We start from the raw sequence: 22,833 nt of genomic DNA on the forward strand, positions 1-22,833 counted from the left end.
TATAATTATTGGGTATTAGAATTTACTTAGAAAAAACAACCAGGATCACTATGAAAAATTTGCAAAAATATTTCCACTAAAGCACAGATTAATATATGATATATGCGTCAAATTCGGTTCACTTTTAACCTTTCATCATCATTGTAGAACCTCGTATATCCTTAAAACGTATCAGAGAATAACTGGAACTAGAAGGAATTAAAATTCAACTTAAGTGTGTGTATTGTATAATCGTGATCGGTCACATCTCCTTTCACTTTTGTCGGACGCTAACCTCCATTCCCATTGACGTGTCGCGCATCGGATATTATATTAAAGTTACAAAGGATACCGTACTAGTATCCATTTAAATGATTTAGTTGTCCCTTAAGACATCCGTATACCATTATTGGGGCTCTAGCTTCTATTTATTTTTATTGAACACACTTGCTAAGTAGCCATCTTAGATTTTCTTAAAGAATGTTTAATCTTGTTGATTATATTTTTATTTTTGAATTCAAATTTTTTTTTTAATCAAAATAGTTAGTTGCAATTGTCGCCTGAAAACTTAAATATTGATATATCTTTAAATTTTTATTTATTTATAATCAACAGCATAAACAATTATATGTTTACAGTTAAGATATACGTCTTAAATATAAGTAAACAGAGATTGCATCATTTTGCTAAAAAATAACATAACAAATTACAGCTAGGTAAAACTTATTTTATATATTTATATATGTGTGTTTGACACAAACACACTCACACGCGTGTGTGTGAGTGTGAGTGTGTTTGCAACTGTTTTGTGTTAATTAAGTATGTTTAAGGGTTCAAGGATATTTTAATTAACTAATTCTTCCAACTAAATCGCGTCACCAATCTTGAAAACTAACGTCTTTACCTATAGATATATTGTGAGGTTGTGATTAGTTAATCAATGAGGTGTCCTCTTTTTTCAAATGTCAAATCAATACAGATAGATAGAGAAATTAATGCTCAACTAAACATGTAAACAATGTTTATAAGTGAGGCTGTAGATATTAATGTTCAATTATACAGACCTCAAATCAGAATACATATAAAATATTACTATTCATCGTAATATATTTACTCAAGATATTTTTTGTTCGAGTAGGCTCATAAAAACACTTTTGAATCGTCATGTTTTATTATTGAATTAAGTAAGTATACAGTTACCTACTGACGAATGGAGACAGGCTTGTACAAGGCCAATAAATAAATCAATGTATTAAATATTATCTACGAGCAGTTATATATTTAAGTACTATAATAACAAAATAAAGAATTGTAGATATTTACCCTACCTTTAACCTATTTCTGGGGTAAGTAAAAGCAAATATAACATCCTGTAGATGTCCCATTACTCAGTTAAAACTTTTCTACTTTTAAGGAGAAAGTATGGAGTCTAATCCTAGTGCTTGTTTCGCTGCTCTAGCGAAACAAGCACTAGGATAAATAAGATATAGTGTAATCTACACAATTATTACATTCGTACCAATTAATAATATAAAATATAGTATAACAGTAACAAAATTATAACGATTATAAATCTTGTTACAATAAGAAATACTTATTTCCGTATAAGACAGTAAAGGCACCGATTTTATTAAATTAGCATTAGCAGCCCGTAAATGTCCCACTGCTGGGATAAAGGCCTCCTCTCCCTTTGAGGAGAAGGTTTGAAGCATATTCCACCACGCTGCTCCAATGCGGTTTGGCGGAATACACATATGGCAGAATTTCGTTGAAATTAGACACATGCAGATTTCCTCACGATGTTTTCCTTCACCGCTGAGGACGAGATGAATTATAAACACAAATTAAGCACATGAAATTTCAGTGGTGCCTGCCTGGGTTTGAACCCGAAATCATCGGTTAAGATGCACGCGTTCTAACCACTGGGCCATCTCGGCGCATCATCGGATTTTATTAAATATAAAACTTAAAGTGCAGGTATAAAAATAGCATGAGTTAAGCGACGTGATTTATGCACGTTAATAACGGTCTATTGTTCTTAACAATATAATGATTATTGTATATAAACTAGCGTAAAACCGGAATTAATCGGAAGATAATTTAATCTTTCGTCATTGTAGATAGTGGTTATCAGTGTCTATTACGTCATAACCACAAATATTTTTTTTTATTAACAACCACGTCTTTAGTGACGTGATTATACAAATGTCATTTTAACGACCAGGGTAATAAAATTAAATGAATTCCTTATAAAAATTTATTAATATTCTTCGTTGATGGATTTACAGAATACTTACATATATTTTTTTTTAATTATACACGTGGAAGTAAAAGTATATTTCGCGCTTCAATTAAATGCGTCAAGGACATTGCAATACGGAGCATTTACACAAAAACTAGTCTCGTACTAGTCTCAGCAATGTAATGACTAGGTGTTACGACATAAATAGGTTTTTCTATTTAGTTTTACTAGAACTATGTTAGGCTTCAGCGGGGATGCCGATGCATTTTTCGAAATAACGGTTCATTGTACCGTATCTGTGCATATTGACTCCAGCCAGACTGTGAGCTTCATCGGGATATGACTGAGAACAAATTAACTAATTAGACAAACCGTAATATAAAATATTATCTAAAACAATGATGATTTAATTGACTTCTACAATTGTTAATACATATTGGATATAGTAGACACTTGTTGTAGTCGTTGAACTACTGACCTATTTTGGCAATGAAAGTGAGGAATTAGAGAGTGCACCTGTGCAGGGCCGGATCTACCCTATGGCTTTTTGGGCATCAGCCCAGCCCCCAGGGACCCAGCTAAATCAAAGACAAATTCAAAAATAGACGATAACGCTTTAGAATCCAAAACTTTATTAAATTAAACAGATCGTATGGTTTGCAGCCCGGGGAGTCTTGCAATTAAACCCATTCAATTAATTTAATTCAAGTCTACGTTCAGATATGTCTTAGGTGGCCCCCTAAGTATTGTTAGCCCAGGGTCCCCTAAACTTACGGTCCGGCCCTGTACCTGTGTGTTTACACACAACTTAACACTATAAGATCTCATCAGCACTTGGCTATTTTAGTAGTCAATCAGCAAGACATCATCATCACTTGTCTTATACAATTAAATCCCTTTTTCTCCAAGTAATACTCACCATCTGATCGAATGGTATGTTAAGCTCCGCAAGGATCTTGAACAGCTTGGCAGCGTTCTGGTAATGGACGTTGTCATCCGCATTACCATGCATGACATAGAATTTCTTGCCTCGAAGTTTCTCCGCCAGCAGCGTTACATCACCAGCTTCGTAACCAGATAAATTGTCTTCAGCGGTGGGAAGACCCATGTATCTCTCGGTGTACATTGTGTCTGAAATTAAGATATTTCATGTGGGACAAAGTGATAGTTATTTGAAGTAACATTTTTCATATCCAAATATTACGCATTTTTTTAAATTGTGGAATGTGGCGTCATGCAGGTATCGCACACACATCAATGAATCTACCTATAATGTTGAGTTCGGGTTTTTGCAAGCCCGTCTGTGTAGGTTATAACCACCAGCTCATCAAATATTCTACCACCAAAAAATATTTAGTATTTTTGAAGGGTGCACCAGTGTTACTACAGGTATTGTGGACATCTTAATTCCAAAGGTTGGTGGCGTATTGGCGATTTAATATATAGTTAAAGTTTCTTAGAGTGACAGCAGGTGACCTGTTTGTCAGTCTTCTTATAAATTTCATAAAAAGGAGAAAATAACAGTGTACAGGAACAACGTGCTTTTAAATCATATGATTAATGAATGATTAATATATTACAATTGTATTATCTTTAAGGAGTTGAATAATTTAAATGGAGGCTCCTTATCAAAATAATAAAAATCAATGTACACGAATAGCAGTTCCTCTTACCCTGGTTTATGTCATTTTTTTATATTGCTAAAGAATTATCAAACAGAATCATGCTTTCATACGGCCAAAATTTGAAGCTGCTGATACTCACTATAATACAACCAAGAGGTGACGGGTGCAGTGGACACGCCACACTGGAACATGTTCTGGTCATCGTGGACCAACGTCAAGAGCGTGGCATATCCTCCATAACTGTGGCCCCAGATGGCAACACGATTGGGATCCATAAATCCGTAGCGATTTAGTACTTGTCTAAAATCATTAATATGGCCAATTTTTTAGACAGTTTTCAAAGGTTACTCAAAAACTGATTGCTAATTTTTAAATTGACTGTTTGTTATCAGTTTAAGTTTACTAATATTTTATATATTCTTTCCTAATTAATCGTAAAGGTTGTGTATTGATTGAAAACGACAACACGCCCAGGGTGTCAGAATAGGACCTAGCCACATCGCTAAGTGAACTGAATATCATTGACTTATTACTAATATTAATTTTACTTGAATTGGTCTGTTGTAAGCAAAATGTACCTTAAAACAACAAAATGATCAAAGATTTCAACAGTTCCAAGCGCATTGTTGAGGGAATATAGCATTTCCTGTCCATTTAGTCCCGCCCCACGTCTGTCCGCCAACATGTAAATGGTGTCACGGCTGGTAGTAAGGTATGAATGGTAACCTAAAATATAGTGCAAATATAATAATATTTATGTCAAACTATAAGAATATCAAACTTACTACCACAAAAAAATAATATGCTGAACTAGCTGAAGTAGAAAACTATTTTTAGCTTTTAAATTTTCAATTATGAAGTATAATATCTTCATTAATTTTTTTGAACCGAAATAGCCAATAAGTGAAAATCAACCGAAGATTTCGAAAGGAAAGAATAAATGTATAGATATAAAAATAACACCCCATCAAAGCCAGACCATAAAGTAATCTAATTTATACCAACCCACAATCAAACAACTTACTTACCAACAGTAAAAGTATCATACACGGTATTCGTGTTCGGTCCTGAATAAACATAGAATACGACTGGATACTTCTTAGTAGTGTCGCTAACATTCAATCCCGGAGGTAAGAACAGCCTCACAGGTGCTGGGTAGCCATTTTCCAGAGGCACCGTCGTTATTATGCTCTGTGGTCTGCTTTTACCAACGAGACGGTCACGTACGATCTGATTATCCTCCCAAACATATAAGGTTTGACGAGTCTGTTGAACAAGAGTGATGCGCTCAGAAGTATTACTAAAGATAGTGTATAAGCTGGTTTACAACTTAGAAATGTATTAGTATAAGTTTTTTCGGAATATATTCGGAATATTCAGCATATGTAGATTTACAATACATTATAAACAGATAACAAACATAGTTCTATGAATGACGTCAGCAAGGTCGATTTTTATGTTTAAGGTGGTTAAACATAAAAATCGATCCGATAAAAATTCCCCCCCAAAAAAAGTGTTTTAAGAGACTTTCGAAGGCGCCTCATCTATTGTCCAAGACTTGAACATAATCGGCGAGGCGCTCCTAATACGCGGCGATGAGGTTTTTTGCATTCCCTCCAACCTGGATTAAGACGGATGTTTGACGTAGATAACCGTATGGCGTTTAATATTTGAGTTTTATTATATATGAACAACATCTCAATCGTCTCAGGTCTGTATTGTTTTTTCCGAACCGGGGATGATAAGGAATTTATATTTTCATTTGCAACGAACTCACTAATGGGTTGACAATGTAGGTGGCGGAAGGCTCGTCGGGCGACTGGCAGGTAATAGTGAGGTATGAGGCGTGCCGGCTGGCGGTGGCCGTAGCCCAGGCGCACGGGCCGCCGTCCGGCAGGCGCAGCTCGCAGCTGAGGCAGCCCGCGCGCGCACCCGACACGTGCACCTGCGACTGCCACGGCGCGTTGGTGACCGTGCGTGTGTAGTAGCTACCAATATAATTTTCTATGTATTTTTTACAATTTTTTAACTTAATCTATCTCTTGAATTCAAATCTTGTAACTGAATTTTGAAACCACCCACCCAATTGCATTGAAATTTTGAAGCACAATAAAATGTAGTGTAAGAGTTATTACAAATTCGTTTTACTAAAGTTAAATAAAAATTACTTCTGAATGAGTAAGATAATCAATGAATCCTGACCAATTTCGATCACAGCGCCGATCTCAACGGAGTCTAGCTATTCGGAGGACACAAGACTGCACAAACACAAGTTCACCCTAGGTCCCCTACCTAAATATCTGATATGATCCGAATAAGTACCGGTACAGGACCACCGTTTCACGTTCTTACTGAAGCATGGGAATGTGAGCACTGAAAATTTCCTAACTGCTTCTGAGAATTCGAATAACACGTAATAGCTTTTTATTGACGACCTCCGTGGCCGAGTAGTGTGTACACCGGTTTTCATGGGTACGCCACTCCGAGGTCCCGGGTTCGATTCCCGGCCGAGTCGATGTAGAAAAAGTTAATTAGTTTTCTATGATGTCTTGGATCTGGGTGTTTGTGGTACCGTCGTTACTTCTGATTTTCCATAACACAAGTGCTTTAGCTACTTACATTGGGATCAGAGTAATGTATGTGATGTTGACTAATATTTATTTATTATTTTGTCGGGGTTTGAACCCAAGATCACTGGATCTACAGTTTTATAAATAAGCCATTAGACCAACGAAAGAAAGACAATAACAATACAATAATTTATGAGACATGACAATATATTACATCAAATCGGTCGCCAGGCATCGAAATCGGTTTGTCTTTCCTGCACGACTACACTTCACATTTGGAAATTGTTAAAGAAAAACTTTAAATAAGTAAATATTGTACAATATCATACCTATAGTTTATTTCTGGATAATATATATAGCCTTTAAAATATTTTTAAAAAATCCTACAAAATTTAAATATAAACAAATAGAAATTTGTCGTCACTTTTTTTTTAAATGTTAGAAAAAAACTTTAATCAATCCTCACAGAGAATCGCTTCAATTATTATTGAATTCCGTCTTAGTGACTATGAAAACAATTTTTCATAGTCACTAACACGGAAGTAGCAACAATTATCATAATTACTATGCAGACCTCGAAGTTGGTCTCATTGTTTGTTTTTATGCAAACGCCTAAAGATAATGCAAATAACAAGTCAGAAAAGTACTTCATTCAAATCTATATGCACATAACGTCATACCCATGTATACTTCCTAACGATTATATTTTAATAGTTTAGCAATATATATTTTTATAAATTTGCATTTAATTTGTAGTAGTATCTCGACATCGCCTACTTAATGTTGACATTTCTAAAAATCCTTTCTTAGCGGTTGCTTATTATATAAAATAAACCTATGTTCCAAAATTTCAATCTCCTAGAATCAGCAATTTTAGATGTGTTGGTTTCAGCTCAGATTATACTCCTAAAACAAAAGGCAGATGGAGCGCGTGTAACATTACAGTGAAGTGAAAAGTGCTGTAGCTTTAATTATAATTCTTATTAGAGACAGAGAGTGAAATTTATACTGATTTTCAATTTTGTATTAGCTTTTGTTGCTTCATTATAATGTTCCGCGCGCTCCATCTTTTTTTTATTTGACCTGTGATATTCAGTGAGGACAAATTGTAAACAGCGCCAAACAGCAATATTTAGCATTGCTGGATACCGGTTTGAAGGGCAAATAAACCAGTGTACAAGATATATAACATATTAGTTCCCAAGGTTGGTCACGCATTGGCGATGTAAGTGAATGGTTGATATTTTCTTACAGCAGTCTTTGAGCAGTGATGATCACATACCATCAGGTGGCCCATTTGCCTATTCGTCTACCGATAAAAAAAGATACTCACTAAGCCAAATTATCTTCATCCATTCCAATGAAATTGTTCACAGTGAATGCTCCAGGGGTGACGGAACTCGATACGATTTCTCCATTGACTCTTATACTGACATACAAATGCTGCCAAATATTTCCATCTGCTTGTTCCAAAGACCACCGAGTGGACACGTAGAAGTCTCCAGCTCTACTGAAGCGGGGCAAAGCGATGGGTACCCAACCATTAGACTGAGCACGATGTTCCTCCTAATATAAATTTATAAGAATTTTAAAAGAAAATCAAATATTTTTAATAGTTTTATAGCTGATTGAAGGAAGTGAAAATTCCGTTGTGAAAAAGATAATAGTCGTAAATCTTAAAAGAAGATCACTTCTTTAAATCAAGCGAGACACCATCTGCAGCATGGTGCAGTGAGCTCAAGACCTTCTCCTTAAGAACAAAGAAGGTTTTTCTCAGTAGTAGGACATTTACTGTTACATATTTTTGTGTATATATAGTTATTTTATATATTATATAATGAACCTGATGTGATGTGTTTATTTCCAATATTATGAAGTCATGGAAGAAATGTAACTTTGAAAATCGCAATTTTCTTTGAAATAACTTACTTCGCACTGCAATGTAACGATATTGCATATCCTCAGAACAGTATAATTCTGTCTGCGGTTTAGCCAATGTGCAGCTATCTCTGTTGCACTGGTCCAAGTAACTCCTCCTAGTATATGATCACTGGAGACTGCGCTTGGTGCCTCCAGGGTTACGTTTGAAAGAGTAGTTGCTGCTGTCCTTAGATCGACTACGCGAAGTTTAACTGTAGGATTTACTCGGCCGACCTGCGAACCAAATTTAAGCAAAGTGTATATCAGAATAGTAACATTTCAATTAATGAATTATTCACTACTGGTTGCTGTCTGCTGCTTCGCTTATTTTGTGTGTTGGTCGTCCGGTACTAGGCATAAAAAAGTAGCCTATAGCCTTCCTCGGATTTCTAGCTTGCTTCATAACCATCAAACTTGGTTTAGTGGTTTGGCCACGAAAGAGCAACAGACAGACAGTGCAAATATGAGTTTACCTTTGGGTACTTGAGATGAAAAAGTTCAGGATACAAGTCATCTGGATCACTCTTATCTACATAGTAATAATATGAGTATGTCTCCACTAATGTGTCGTCGTAACTGGCAAAAGCTAAATAGTTGCCATCAGGAGAGAACCAGGTCGCTTGTCCAGTATACATGACGTCCTCTGAAACGATATAACTTCTTCAGACCATACATGCTGAGAACTTATACAAACACGTTCTAGTAGGACTTGGTCCTTGAATGCCTATTCCATATGTAATTTAGAAGATGACCCCATTTATCTTTCCTTAGTAATCCTTTTCACAATTGTTTTTAAAATTGTCCCATTATCTTACATTTCTTTCAAATTATAGTTTAAATATACGTTCATACATAATAAGTGCTACAGAAATAAAACTAACAAACATTCTTGATATTTGCACGATAGCTACGCTTTAATAAATCTGTGGGTTAAACAAATAGTTTTAGAGTACGGATTTGGTCATAAAATTAGTCCTTTAATTCTCTATATTAATTATTGAAAAAACAGTAGAGATTATTTTGAAAAAAAAATGTTCATAAAAGACTTATTATTTATTATAACGGGCAAAGTTTTTTTTTGTATATATGTACCTTCGTAGACCCAATCAGCATGGCCATTATAAATGACTCCAGGGATGCCATCTGTGGTAATCTGAACAGGCTGGTCAGTATTTTCCGGCAAATAGTACAAGTTATTGTCCAACACGTAAGCTAAGGAATGTCCGCCGCCGAAGATGCACAGCTGTAGACGCTGATGATTTGCGATATTTCTTACATTGCTATCGAACCATAATTAATAAGCATTTTAATAAACGCCAAAACAATTTACATACTTGAATAAAGAAAACATAATAAGATTAGCATAAGAAACGAAGAACGGTTAAGAAAAAATAATCACATGTATAAAAATAGAGCTTGTTAATGTTTATAATACTCTACGCATATTTCAATCACAGGAGAATAAAAGCCAAATAAACAACATTTTTACATCGAATCGGCATGATATAATTGCTCGAAAGCTTGAATAAACTATGCTATGATATTCATCACGGATTTTCGAAAAAATTGCAGTTTGCACGTCGACGAAGATAGACGACGACAAAGTTATCGCGTGTTGTATTATGAATAAGATATATTAAAATATAGATATAAATTGAATGGAATGTGTAAATCTAAGGTCTGTTTATCTTTATTATTTCTTCGATTGGAATAATCTATACGTTAATACGCATCGTTTATAGGTACACTTAAGTTAAAACGTGATACAGTTCTTGGCACTTACGTTAAGGGTATGTTAGGAATATTAGTAAAACGTAATAAAATTGTCTATGTCTAAATCTCATTGTCTTGATAGAGACTAATATATAAATATTAGGGATTATAGATATACTAATATTCTATACTGTTCCAAAAATCAGTATATAGTCGCAATATTAACCAAAAACTACTAAGAACTAAATAGCAATAATTATATAGCTTATAATTATCAAGGTTGTAGCGGCGGGTGAGTCGTATCGAACATTTTTAAACAAATAAAATTAAAAAGAACAATTTTTAATTTCAGTAATGCGTTACAAGAATTGTTAAATGTTAATTAATTTTATATTTTTTTAGTGTTTAAGTTACTAGAAAGACGTTTTTTATATACTATAATTATGATATTTTATTTACTCAATAGATCAACGATGAGAGTTGATCTAAATTTGCCATACCAGTCTATAATATAATTAACGAATTATATTTTACGAAAACATAATATCTACTAATAACTTACCCTGTAGCTATTTCGTAGAGAGCGAACTTAGCCGTTGTTGAATATCTGTATACCTAGGATTATAAAAAATATATAAGGCACATTGACTATATCCGATAAAAAAATTGTATAATAATTCTGTATCTGTTAAGATTATAGGTATAATATATCCAACATTATCTTTATTTATATTTTTATAACAGATCGTATTTATAGATAACAACACTAAGAGTTAGATAAGTTACATTAGGTAATTAAAATTCACGTACAGACGTTTAAAAATAATGATTTTAAATAGCAGTAAATTGCACTAGTTGTTCCTATTTACTTTATAATAAATCGAATTCGTTTTAATCACTTACTGATTCCACTTCGCTTGGAGCTAAAATATATCGTCTGTCCTCAGAAAGTATGGGTCTGCTGGTGTTCAGGAAACTCTGCGCAAATTATGAAAATATAAACAATTACTGATCAGGACATACTAGCTTTGTTTGATGGAAAAAATAACGTTCCTCGTTAAACCTAATTAAAAACAAAATAATATGATCTGACATTATTTTAAGAGTTATTTTTTTGATAGAGTAGATTTGTCCTATTCTTTAGAAAACGTGGGCTTTAACAAAAGATAAAATGTTATCATGTGCTTAATAATAATAATATTTCATCTGGTGCTCGTTCTTATAAAATAATTGAGTACAATATCGTGTGGTACAGACGAAATACTGTGATTTTTTTTACCACATACTAATCCGGGCTGAAACAGCGTGGTGGGGAACGCTTCAAAACTCTGACTAGTTTTGTATAAGTTTAACAAATTGATTACCATCAATTCTCCAGATACAAGCACGTTCGAAGTAAGTGTTGGGACATCAAAGACATAGATACCCGGCTCGCCGGCAATTGTATATGTAAACTCAGTATCTGTAACATAAAACAAGAGCAAACCGTGGATTTTTTTGGAATCACCAAAATTGTAATAGTATGGTTTCTCAATAATTATAGTATATAAATGCCTTGTCGACTCTGTAAGCAAGTTGTGTTGGAATAGAATTGGAAGTGTCCGAGTCTTCTTCACAATTAATAATGCAACAATTGAAGGAGGAGGTACTTCGTTTTCTTTCTATCGAGTTTATTTTAGGTATCTTCTTTTATGTAAAAAAATCTTTATTTAATTTTTTTTGCTAAGTTTATTGTTTAACTAATAATTATACTTAATGTTGTTCCACTTGTTTATTACCAGATATCCATGTTCCACTGAATCCTCGCTGAGAAAACTGCCCTCTAACGAACTCTTCCAACGTGAAAGGGTTATCTGCGTTCACCGCCACCGCCAGTGACACCAGCGCCAACCATATTTGCATCTTTTCCAACGAATATAACCGTTTTCAAAACTATTTTCGTTAAACTAATACTAAGTGATTTGACGAGTTATTTATCTGTTATACGTAGTACATTTGGTATTTTCAAAAAAATACTAAACATAAAGAAAAATAATATGTACTAGTTATCTCTTTTGATTCATTAAGATAGGATTAAAAAATGTGTTAATTGGACAAATAATTTTCTTACCATATTTAGAGATCACTATCACTATTTACAGTGGTTGACGGTTACGACCCGCCAACTCGACTGGATCATGTTAGGTATCAATAATTTTGTCTTATCCGAGATAAAGTAATCTTGTGATAAAAGATAATTATTGTACAAATCCTAAATACTATATTATTAGGTCGAATATGATTAGATATGTATAATAATTTAAATATTAGAATGAAGCCAGGTAAAAATAAAACAAACATTTAATGGGGAAATGTTTATTAGACACCAAATGAAGGGAATTATATAATAATATGGATATTATTCTCATACAATTTCAAAAATGTGACTATATATAACCTGATACATATTTCGAGGATATTATAAATACATCGAATGATCCGAATATTGAAACTCCAATTACTGTCTTATTTCGTATGTATTAACTTCAATTCACTCGTCCAGATAATATTTCCCCGACGACGTCCAAGATTTGTCCACTATAGATTTATTTTATTATATTATTACGTTCACGATTTCTTCGGAGATAGTAACAAGTTGAATCCAACGTTGCTTGCATTGTGAAATCACAGTATCAAACGTGTAAATTTCGTATGATGCAGCCCTGACTGACTGACTGACTGACTGACTTTGACAAAGGTATGCGGTGAGTCAGCGATGGTAGCGCATTTCACCCGATTGCGTAACGCAAAGGGTATCATTCCACTGCGGAGATCCAAAATGTCTGCTTCGATCAATCAAGCGACTGCGATACTCCGACGACGAATTAAATCATAGGATTTCTTCCAAGGGAGCCTTTTCTATAACATTTCGTATAAAATAAATTTATTTGCTTAACTGCTTCACAAGTTTTCATAATCTTGAAAGTATCTCCTTTAAACCTATTTCAACCTACATCTAAATTAATGTATTAAGCAATATTTTAACATAAAATTATACTGCTACGAACAGCGTTATTCGAAACCTGGAAAGAAACATCGACATCGCGACAAAGCGTTAAAAGTGTAATTGTAAAGCTCATGAAGAACGAGAATATGTAAATGTTGTCATAGTAATGACGTGTGTGTTGTGTGCGTGTTCGTGTACGTGTGTGTTGTGTTTGGTGTATAAAATGTTTTAGTGTCAAACATGTCCTGTAAAGCGTAAGATTTTGAGTGTGTGTGTGTGCTTGTTATGTATGAGGTGTAAATGTAAGGTTGAATGTATGGGCGGTAGACGGACCCTGGCTAATGTCTGCGGTGCGTTCGACGCAGCTCCTGCAGCCGCCGCTCGTGCTCGGCCATATGTTGCCGCCGTTGCTCCTCTTTTATTGCTATCTGAAACAAAGTTAAACTGTGTAAATAAATACATTTATTACTTATTTATTAATCAATCTTGGCCAATATTATAAACTCGAAAGTAAGTTCGTTTGTTACGTTTTCACGACTTGACTACTTAATTGATCAACAATATATGGAGCATATATAGGGTACAGTAAGAACATAGGGTACTTATCCCCTTCAACCCTCTCACTAGGCTGAGCCCGGGAGAGGAACCTAGTAAGATTAAAAATAATTATTTTTCGTTACATAAAACAAAACGCCTTTTCTTACCGTTTCCGCAGACAGCGGAAGCCAATATATGCATGGAGTTGTCTTTGTCTTTCTAAATAAATCATCCAATAACTTGGCTGGTGCCTCCTCCTCCTTTTTCTTAAACTTCCTCGCTGAAAACAGTAAAGATTATTAATGAAGAAGAATGTAACATAGTTTATGATCGGATAATAAAGCTCTCCAAATTATGTATTTCACACAGTTTCTGTGTCATATGACTGACTGACTGAGATGAGGTCTTGTCATCTCCAGTTCATGTGTAATTGTTATGCATGTAAAGAAAATGTAGTAAACACCAGATCTTCCACATAAATATGAATTGTAAGAGATTTATAAAAAATAAATATTTATTTTAGAAAATATATATAACTGCAAAATCAATTTAAGATGATCAAAATTTCTTTAAATCCCACTCTTAGAAAAACGTTTAAGAAAACAACTAACCTGGTTCTGGACTTCGTTCAGGAGTGCGGTGTCTTCTTTTTTCAAGCGGTCGTTCATCCCGTAGCATCTTGTCTGGGCGCCCGGTTTCCTTGTTCTTCTCATTCTTGCCATAGTCCCACTCACGCATTGAAGCCTTCTTCTCCCATGGCTTATCCTTAAAATAAATGAAATAAAATTCTAATTATTATTTGATGTTCTGAATAATCTTGTCTAGAAATTTAAATTATAAATTTGAAGAAATAGAAAATAAATTATTAATATTAAGTTAACACAAAATGTTATACATACTATTTCCCCCTTTTCTCTCTTTAAATCTTGCTCCCGTAGCCAATCTTCAACAGTTCCAGGAATTGTCGAAGCCTGAGCATTGTCCGTGTCTTCATTAGCTTTAGCTTTGTCAAAGTCTTCTTCTGTTGAGAAATCTACATGTAACGTCTTAGGATTTGACACCGGCCAAGTAACTCCATGCAAAGCATGACGTGTCTCTACAGCTTGACTGAAAAAAGAAAGAGAGGAGTTTTTTATAATTATAATGAATTTCAAATCTATTTTTAGTGTTTGCTTAGGCGTGAATTATTTGAATTACAAAAGTAACTATTGAAAATACATTTTATATAAACAATATCTTTAATTAATAGTATAATTCTTTCAAAATTTACTTACTCTTCAGTTTCATATTTCACAAAACATTTTGATTTTATTCTATCAATCCAAAATCCATTCTCCATAATTTTTCCAGTTCTTTGTAATAAATTTTTCAACTGTGGCAATGTAAATGGCCTTACTAAGTTTGTTATATACAGAATGCTTGACTGTTTATGTTTCGGTGGACTCGGTGGTCTTGATATAAAATCATCATTGTCTCTGACAATGGATATTTTCCGCATTGAAGCAAGATTTGAATCCTTTGCTTTAACATTTTCCTTATCTCTATCTTCTAATTTATGATCTTTGTGAATTTCTACATTTTCTGTATTGTCAATAACAATTTTTGGCAATACTGGTCTTTCAACTTTAGCAGCTACCTCCACCCGCTTATGCTTCTTTTCTTCAATCACTTCATCAAACTCAGCAGGTTTAACATCAGGTATTATCTCCTTAAGAATATCAGTAGAAATTGTAATAGATTTTTGTGTGGACAATTTACTTGGACGTGAACCCCATCTTCTTTTTCTATTAATTACCAATGGTATTGTTTGCTCAGTGGCAATCTCTAGAACAGATTGGTCATTTGAAACATTTGGAATAGAATCATTGCTGGCAACTTCTGGAGATTTACTTTTGGGATCTACAGAAACCTCTTCTGAACTTTTGTTATCGGTGACATCTTGATTAGTTTTAATATTGGGAACATCTTCAATAGTTTTTTCATTATTATCATCATTAATAATTTTATTATCAGGGACATCCTCTTCTGTAGTTTTACAATTGGGTACATCTATAATTATTTCATCATTGGTCACTTTATTAATATTTTGTTCTTCTGGAATTTCCTGAATAGGTTTATTATTTGAAACTTCTGGACTAATTTGTACCTTTGGAATGTCACTAATAGAAAGATTAGTATCCTCTTTCTCATTTTTCTGGTCTTCATGTATTTTTTCCGTGGTTTCAGTAGTTACTTCATCATTGGTTTCTATTGGAACTAATATTGCCTTCTCTGTTTCTACACTTTTAGGGCTCTCTACAACATCATTTTTATTAATATTTATTATGTCCTCATTATTAGACTCTCTTTTCCCTGAAATTTCAGTTGTACTTTCATTAATACTTACCTCATTTGAGACCACACTGCTAATGTCTTTGTCCTGATCTAATGTAGCTTTGGCGTCTTCCCCCTGAGATTCATTTAGACTTATCTCTGAAGATTCACATCTACTTTCATCTGCATGTAATTCTAAAATTTCAGATTTCTCTTCTGACAGACTCCTTTTTCTTGTCGGGCTCTCATTTTTATGAGAGTTACTGTCTTTATCTTTGTCTTCATCTGATTTTGGAGAAACAACAGTTGTATCAGCATCAGATGGCTTATCTTTAGATTCATTATCCTTTGATTCTTCTTGGGCCTTTTGGTCACTATCCTTACCTTCACTTGGTTCTGTTGATTCTACCTTGTCATCTTTAATTTCTTCACTTGTTGTTGACATGGGTGTCTCATCAGCTACAGCTATACTTTGTTGAGTGCTTTCAGTAATTTCTGTAGATTCAGGTTCCGTCGTCATGGGCGCTTGTGTCGCCACTTCTGCCTCATCTCCCTGACTATCTTGGTTCTTGTCTGTCACATCTTTAGATTCAGTTGATTTCTTAGACCGATGTTTTGACTTTTTTTTTTCCTCTCCTTCTACACTTTGAGTGTCACTCGAGCTTGTTGCTCGTGAGTGCTTCCTTCTGCTTCTAGGTGATCTGTCGGGCCTTTCTGGTGTTGAGGGCGGACGTGCAAGACATATTTTAAGCTTTTTAATCTCACCAACATCCCCTGAACTTTCAGTAGCTTTAACGTGCCACACTTGCTCTTGTGACTCTTCGGGACTGTCTTCTTTTGCAGGTTTTGGCGGGACCGTGGTCTCGGTTTGACTAACCACGACTGTTTCTTTTGGAACAGTATCTTCAGCAGATTCACTTTCTGATGACGACGAATGTTTTCTGCGACGTGTTCTAGTCCGCCTCACCTTTTCAATCTTTTCCTTAGGCTCAGGAGAGACTCTTGTTTTTTTACTAGCGGTGCGTTCGCTTTTACGACGCATTGTTGTGAAGGTTCGTATTTTAAATGAGATACAACTATTCGATGTTTTAAGATCAATCTAGATTGTAAATTAGTTATTTCCAAATAACAACCGTTATTTTTTTTAGCTTCTTTTTGTCATGAATCTCACTAACAATTGAAAGGAGGTTCAGAACTTCAGAGAAAGGCAGACATGTTGGAAATATAAACCGAATGGATTACAGATTAAAAATAGAATAGTGTTATTACTATTGATTCAAAATGTAGATTATGAAAAAGGAAAATTTAAAAGCAATATTTTCATGTCATTAAAAAAAAGTGAATATAGAAAAAAATAATTAGAATAGATTTTAAGGTAATCAGTAAATGATAGACTATCGCTAATTTTTGTTTTGATCTGATTGATGAAAAAATCTTAATCTTAGTCTTTCACATACCTAATATTAATATTAGAATTACTTAACTTTATAAATATTTTCTTTTCTGCATGCTATAAAATAATTAATATTAACAATCTGTTAGTAAAGAACGTAAAAATGACGTTCGCTTATCGCTTGATAGAGTCAGCTAGCTGCACCTGTCATTGTTAAAAATGATTTTTCTTCCGATTTATTTCATATATATTTAAAACAAATTGACTAATACGATTTTATAATGTCAAGGTACAGTGATGATTTGTTGTTTATTGTATAATACTATGAAATATTAATTTAAACTATCTTATGGTAAAATATTTAATTCTTTTGTTACAGATACTATGGGCTTTATAAGTCACACTAGCGATCCGGCACTCTATTTATGTGTGTTTAAAGGTGTACTTGGAGAATGATAATGAATTATTATCATCTGTAACGTTCGTTGAATTATTCAATAATGGGTAACCAAAATAGTTGCTGCTGTTACCGAAGTCCTTCGCCGATCAGAAAGGACATCGTTAAACTTGAAGATTATCTTCCTGAAGGGGAAGTAAGTTCAAATAATATTCAACACATCAGTGAAAGAGAACCAGATGATGGTGATATAGACCCATCACAAGATCCAATTGCAGGCACAATCTTCATGGAAAGATCAAAAGCCTCAATTGAGAATGGTATAACAAGAAAGCGAAGTCAACATCAAATAGCTGAAAATAAATTGAAAAAAAGCAGTTCCTGTTCTACTATATACTTAGATGATAGCACTGTGTCTCAACCAAATTTAAAAAACACAGTAAAATGTGTAGCTCTTGCTATATACTACCATATAAAGAACAGAACATCAGAAAGAAGGCTGGATATATTTGATGAAAAATTGCATCCGTTGAGTAAAGAGGGAGTCAGTGAAGATTATGACAAGTATAATCCAGAACACAAGCAGATTTATAAGTTTGTACGAACATTATTTAATGCTGCTCAATTGACAGCTGAGTGTGCTATTATTACTTTAGTATATTTGGAACGACTTCTCATTTGTGCTGAGCTTGATATTGCACCTTCTAATTGGAAAAGAATAGTGTTGGGAGCGATTCTGCTTGCAAGTAAGGTTTGGGATGATCAAGCTGTATGGAATGTTGATTACTGTCAAATATTGAAGGATATCACTGTGGAAGATATGAATGAATTAGAAAGACAATTTTTAGAAATGCTACAGTTCAATATAAATGTCCCCTCTAGTGTATACGCTAAGTATTATTTTGACTTGCGTACCCTTGCTGAAGCTAATGATTTAGCATTCCCTAGTGAGCCATTGAGTAAAGAAAGAGCACAAAAATTAGAAGCAATGTCGAGAGTGATGGAGGATAAAATATCAGCTGAGGTTGTTAAGAATGGTATCAAGAAGTGGTCAAGTTTAGATAATGTCAATTCTGGTGCAGGTGTGAGGCGTAGTGTGGCCATATTATCTTAATTATTTATCTCAATGAAAATTTTGGATCCATATTTAATTGATATATCAATTTCTATGGATTCCATTGTATTTAGAATGTCTGCACCAGATTGAAGACTTATAATTTGAATTTTGGTACAGTATTCCAAAACATTGATTAATTTCAAGGAATGTGATGTTATTTGCCAAATATCATATTTGAGAAGTTTTAGAAAAGATTATACATTGGTATAATTGATATAACGACATTTTACTTTAAAAAAGATTTAGTATTATCCATGTAAAAAAGTAACGTAACAGCCCACAAATGTCAGACTATGGGCAAAGAATTCATCTCCCTTCAGGTTGAAGATTTGGAGTATTGAGTTAGTGAATATTGTATGTAAACATATAATATGAAATTTAGTTTACAATAAAAGTGCACAAAAGCCGGGGAATTGTAATGGGATACTGATAGTCATTCTGTAATTTTTCAGTCATGAGTTATACTACTGATAGTTCTTAAAATGAAAGACTTACAAAATGTGGTCCAATATTTTTTGTATTATATTCATAATCATTAATTTGCTACTTAATTCTTTAACATAATTTATGTTTCATTATACTGTATTGGCTTTGAGTATATTTAGTTTTTACTCTTATGAAGCACTAATCAAGTAAGTTTGCTTCCAAAATTTTGATGCTTAGTTTTAACTTAGACTATTACTAGAATGTGCAAGTGCATTTGACTGAAATAAGAATCTTGTGACTGTGGTGTGAATGTTTTAGTCAAGAGAATTTTTAATAATTTTATTTTTAACTATTATTGCATTTATGGTCCGACATAGTTATATATGAAATTATGCCAAATTATTTTGTAATCAAATAAGAATAAATTTCATTAATCACTCATTGTTAAATTGTACAACTGAAAATACCAATGTATGTAATTATTATATTATACAATAAATAGGAATTGATTAAGTTGAACTATTTAAAGCAATTAACATTTTGTGAATAAGCTATGCAGTCCATACTTTATGTATCTTTAATGTAATTAAGCAAAAATAAACATTTTATATGAGACTTTCAATAGAAACTTTATTGCTGCTGATGTAATTTTTTTTTTACTATTCACATATTTAAACCGAGTCCTATTCCTATCAGTTATATGCTTTTGTAGGTGATGTTTAAAAGAGTTACACAATAAATTGTGAACAAATATTGTTTAATATACACACACTAGCAAACAATATATTGTGAGGTAAACAAGTAGCTAGGAACAAAAACATCAGTTATTTTATCTTCATGCTAATGGCTTAAGATCTTTCAAATATGAGCTGTAGTTTTCTAACATATCTATAACTTCATTGCTTTTATTGGTCTTTTCATCAAATTCTGACCCAACTGACCATAATGTTTCCAAGTCGTATACCTTTCTCGTTTTTTCTGAGAATATATGTAGGGCTATATTACCTGTAAGTAAATAAATTGTTTATCAGATATCTTTAAATAAAAATATTAATATATTTTAAAAATTAAGTATATAAGTACCTAAATCTATAGCCATCCATTCCTCAGAATCTTTGCCCTCAATTTTTGGTATATAGTCATTTTTGTGGCATTTCTTTTTATAGACCTTCCTAACAAACTCGGCTAATGCCAGAATATGTCTTTTACTTCTTGCACTAACTACACATATATAATCTACATAATTAATTTCTTTTGGAACAGTTGCTACAAATATATCTTTTGAGTTCTCTCTTTGCAGTAATTCTACAAGATCTTCTATTTCGTAAACACCATTTTTTCCTCCTGAAATTAAAGTGTTTTAACTATCTAAAATTATACATACTAACTATAAAGAATTATATTTTGACAATTATCAAAATTATTATTTATGAATAGTAATTATTTTTTAAGATAAGTACAGTTTTTTTAATTATCATCTTTATTTTACAAATTAGTTTCATAAAAATTCATTTATGTTATCATAATAATCTACACAATACAAAAGTAATCCATTTGTTCTAATTCTGATTGAATTATATTACATGGAATATATATTGTGCTTATGAAGTTACTATATATTGGTCAGATCTAGCAAGTACTTTTTAAGATTAATATTTTGTTATATATTAAAGAAATAAATCCTACTTTCTAAATTAATCCCGTCAAATTCATCACTTAAAATAGGATATTTGTCTTCTACGTAAAGTTCATCTGCAGTATGTTCTATCACTGGTGAGTTTGTTTCTGTTATAACCTGAAATTTAGTAGCTATCGCTGGAGAAGTTTGGCTACTTGACTTTGGAGGGTTTCTAGGATTTAGCAAACATGTCCCATTATGGAAATAACTATTATTTATCCTATACGTAAGATAACCTTTAGGAATTTTTGTGTAACTTTTACATTTCTGCTGGGTAACAACTACTTGCAATAGAATATTTTTAAACATTTTACTAAACTTTAATAATTACATAACATAATATTAATGAAAAAATGTAACTCAATAAAGTTTTATATTAGAATAGAAATTAAAACGTTTGGATTGATTGTTTGATTAAGAACTATAATAACAACTCTTGTCAAAATCAAATGCCTTGTGCAATGTGACATTGACGTTCGTCATTAATTCAGAAAAAAATATAAAAGTCCTAAAAGCCATTAAACTAAGAATTGAATTGAATACATGTAAGTTAATTAAAGCTAAATATATAAATAAACCTTTTTTAATTATGTATTGTATTATTTCACTTTCAGGCTATTATATACATACATTATTTATAATTAATAAAAAGGTACAATATACATATTTTACACTGCATAAGAAAAACATAGACTTCGTTTTTTTCATCAAATATTATGTCAGGTAACATAGGTCTATAAAGAGGCTGTAATGAAAATATTATTCTACACTGAGGCTAATATTTTGATAACCTGATCACCTGAATCTTTTAGGCACCGCTGCTGCAACTGCAAGTTGCTTGAAATTCTTCATTTGCACACAAAAAGAGTGGATGTTTTAAGCCGTCCAAAACGGTTTTTTTTTAAATAAGGAAATTTATTCTTTCAATTATGTTGGTAATTATTAACTTCTAACAATTTTCTGGAATTTTAAATAGATATGAGTATTATAAAAACGCCTGTAATTCTTTTTTCTACAGAATTATGTATTTTTTAGGAGTATCACTAAAAATAAAAAATATATTTAAAAACATCAAAGGTTTTGGGAAAACCTTCAATTATCCTAAGTTCAAAAGATTATGTAAACTCTTTTTATGTACTTCCTATATAATAAGCAATTAAAACTGTTTCGAGTTTATTGAGTATTAATTAGCCTTAGTATACCTAATACCTAATATTATTTAATTGGTAAGTATATAATACCTTTGAAAAATAACATGAAAAACAGAATTGAAATAAGATTGTGAATTGCATTTGTCTTGTTGCATCTACAGAAAGAGAGTGAACAAGAATAATCTAAAAATTGTATATAAGCAAAAAACCTGGGCGCTGCACGTTGGAAACATCTAGCCTATCACCTATGGTTATCAAGTCTTGGATCATCGGTGAGGCGCCCCAGCAGCCGTCTTTTATCACGTTGTCCTTATTTTGTCTTGCATCCGGGCGTTTGTTGTGCTTCAGATGGGGGCTATTTTAAATTTTTCAATAGGAGAGATGTAGTTTAATGGATGTAAAAAATTCTATTAAGAAGATTGTTAATCAGCTAACAAGTATAATTATAAAAGAAAAGTAATTAGGCATTTAACACCGGATTTATTTTTTTCAGTCATGAAAGTCTGACTAATCCGGTATTATATGAAAGCGGTATTTAGGTATACAATGTTTTTATTTTAAAACATCTACTTTTTGTTTGTCTTTATTTTCCAAATAGATTATTACGAAGTTATAGCAGACTATGTGAAAGTATCATAAAATTAAGACACGTTCTTCTTTTCAAAAATATAAAATGTTATCTATAAAAAACACAAAAGTATGCCACAGGACAGAAGTTATCACTGAATCAACAATTTTATCTAATCGTATTTTATCAATAGGAGTGGGTAACTTTACATATAACAT

At 32.8% G+C, this 22,833-nt stretch overlaps 3 protein-coding genes across 3 annotated transcripts; 1 reads left to right on the plus strand and 2 right to left on the minus strand.

Moving 5' to 3' along the window:
• Nucleotides 1-2,254: 2,254 nt before the first annotated feature.
• LOC125076915 lies at nt 2,255-17,109 on the minus strand. Its single transcript, XM_047688653.1, has 20 exons — nt 14,847-17,109; nt 14,472-14,679; nt 14,184-14,337; nt 13,740-13,852; nt 13,375-13,463; nt 12,777-12,852; nt 11,828-11,951; nt 11,414-11,511; nt 10,953-11,027; nt 10,612-10,664; nt 9,429-9,616; nt 8,810-8,979; nt 8,346-8,570; nt 7,750-7,982; nt 5,624-5,834; nt 4,875-5,112; nt 4,425-4,572; nt 3,986-4,146; nt 3,141-3,352; nt 2,255-2,564 (listed from the first exon to the last, which is right to left on the minus strand). The coding sequence occupies exons 1-20, from the start codon at nt 16,925-16,927 to the stop codon at nt 2,460-2,462; spliced, it is 4,962 nt and encodes a 1,653-aa protein (XP_047544609.1). The 5' UTR covers nt 16,928-17,109; the 3' UTR covers nt 2,255-2,459.
• Nucleotides 17,110-17,465: 356 nt separating this feature from the next.
• On the plus strand, nt 17,466-19,812 carry LOC125077205 (cyclin-Y-like protein 1). Its single transcript, XM_047689066.1, has 2 exons — nt 17,466-17,567; nt 17,658-19,812. The coding sequence occupies exon 2, from the start codon at nt 17,779-17,781 to the stop codon at nt 18,787-18,789; it is 1,011 nt and encodes a 336-aa protein (XP_047545022.1). The 5' UTR covers nt 17,466-17,567; nt 17,658-17,778; the 3' UTR covers nt 18,790-19,812.
• Nucleotides 19,813-19,958: 146 nt separating this feature from the next.
• On the minus strand, nt 19,959-21,322 carry LOC125077206. Its single transcript, XM_047689067.1, has 3 exons — nt 20,905-21,322; nt 20,302-20,562; nt 19,959-20,223 (listed from the first exon to the last, which is right to left on the minus strand). Exons 1-3 carry the CDS (start codon nt 21,203-21,205, stop codon nt 20,054-20,056), a joined length of 732 nt encoding a protein of 243 aa, XP_047545023.1. The 5' UTR covers nt 21,206-21,322; the 3' UTR covers nt 19,959-20,053.
• Nucleotides 21,323-22,833: the final 1,511 nt, after the last annotated feature.

This window comes from Vanessa atalanta, chromosome 3 (genome assembly GCF_905147765.1).
Source record: "Vanessa atalanta chromosome 3, ilVanAtal1.2, whole genome shotgun sequence".
NCBI classification, from domain to species: Eukaryota; Metazoa; Arthropoda; class Insecta; order Lepidoptera; family Nymphalidae; genus Vanessa; species Vanessa atalanta.

Coding starts and splice junctions, on each gene's coding strand:
- LOC125076915 (XM_047688653.1), bottom strand. CDS start 16,927: ATGCGTCGTAAAAGCGAACGCACCGCTAGTAAAAAAACAAGAGTCTCT. Junction 14,338..14,471: donor AGAGAGAAAAGGGGGAAATA/GTATGTATAACA, acceptor ATTTATTTTAAG/GATAAGCCATGGGAGAAGAA. Junction 8,571..8,809: donor TTCATCTCAAGTACCCAAAG/GTAAACTCATAT, acceptor TTTGGTTCGCAG/GTCGGCCGAGTAAATCCTAC.
- LOC125077205 (XM_047689066.1), top strand. CDS start 17,779: ATGGGTAACCAAAATAGTTGCTGCTGTTACCGAAGTCCTTCGCCGATC.
- LOC125077206 (XM_047689067.1), bottom strand. CDS start 21,205: ATGTTTAAAAATATTCTATTGCAAGTAGTTGTTACCCAGCAGAAATGT. Junction 20,563..20,904: donor TGACGGGATTAATTTAGAAA/GTAGGATTTATT, acceptor CTTTAATTTCAG/GAGGAAAAAATGGTGTTTAC. Junction 20,224..20,301: donor ATGGATGGCTATAGATTTAG/GTACTTATATAC, acceptor ATTTACTTACAG/GTAATATAGCCCTACATATA.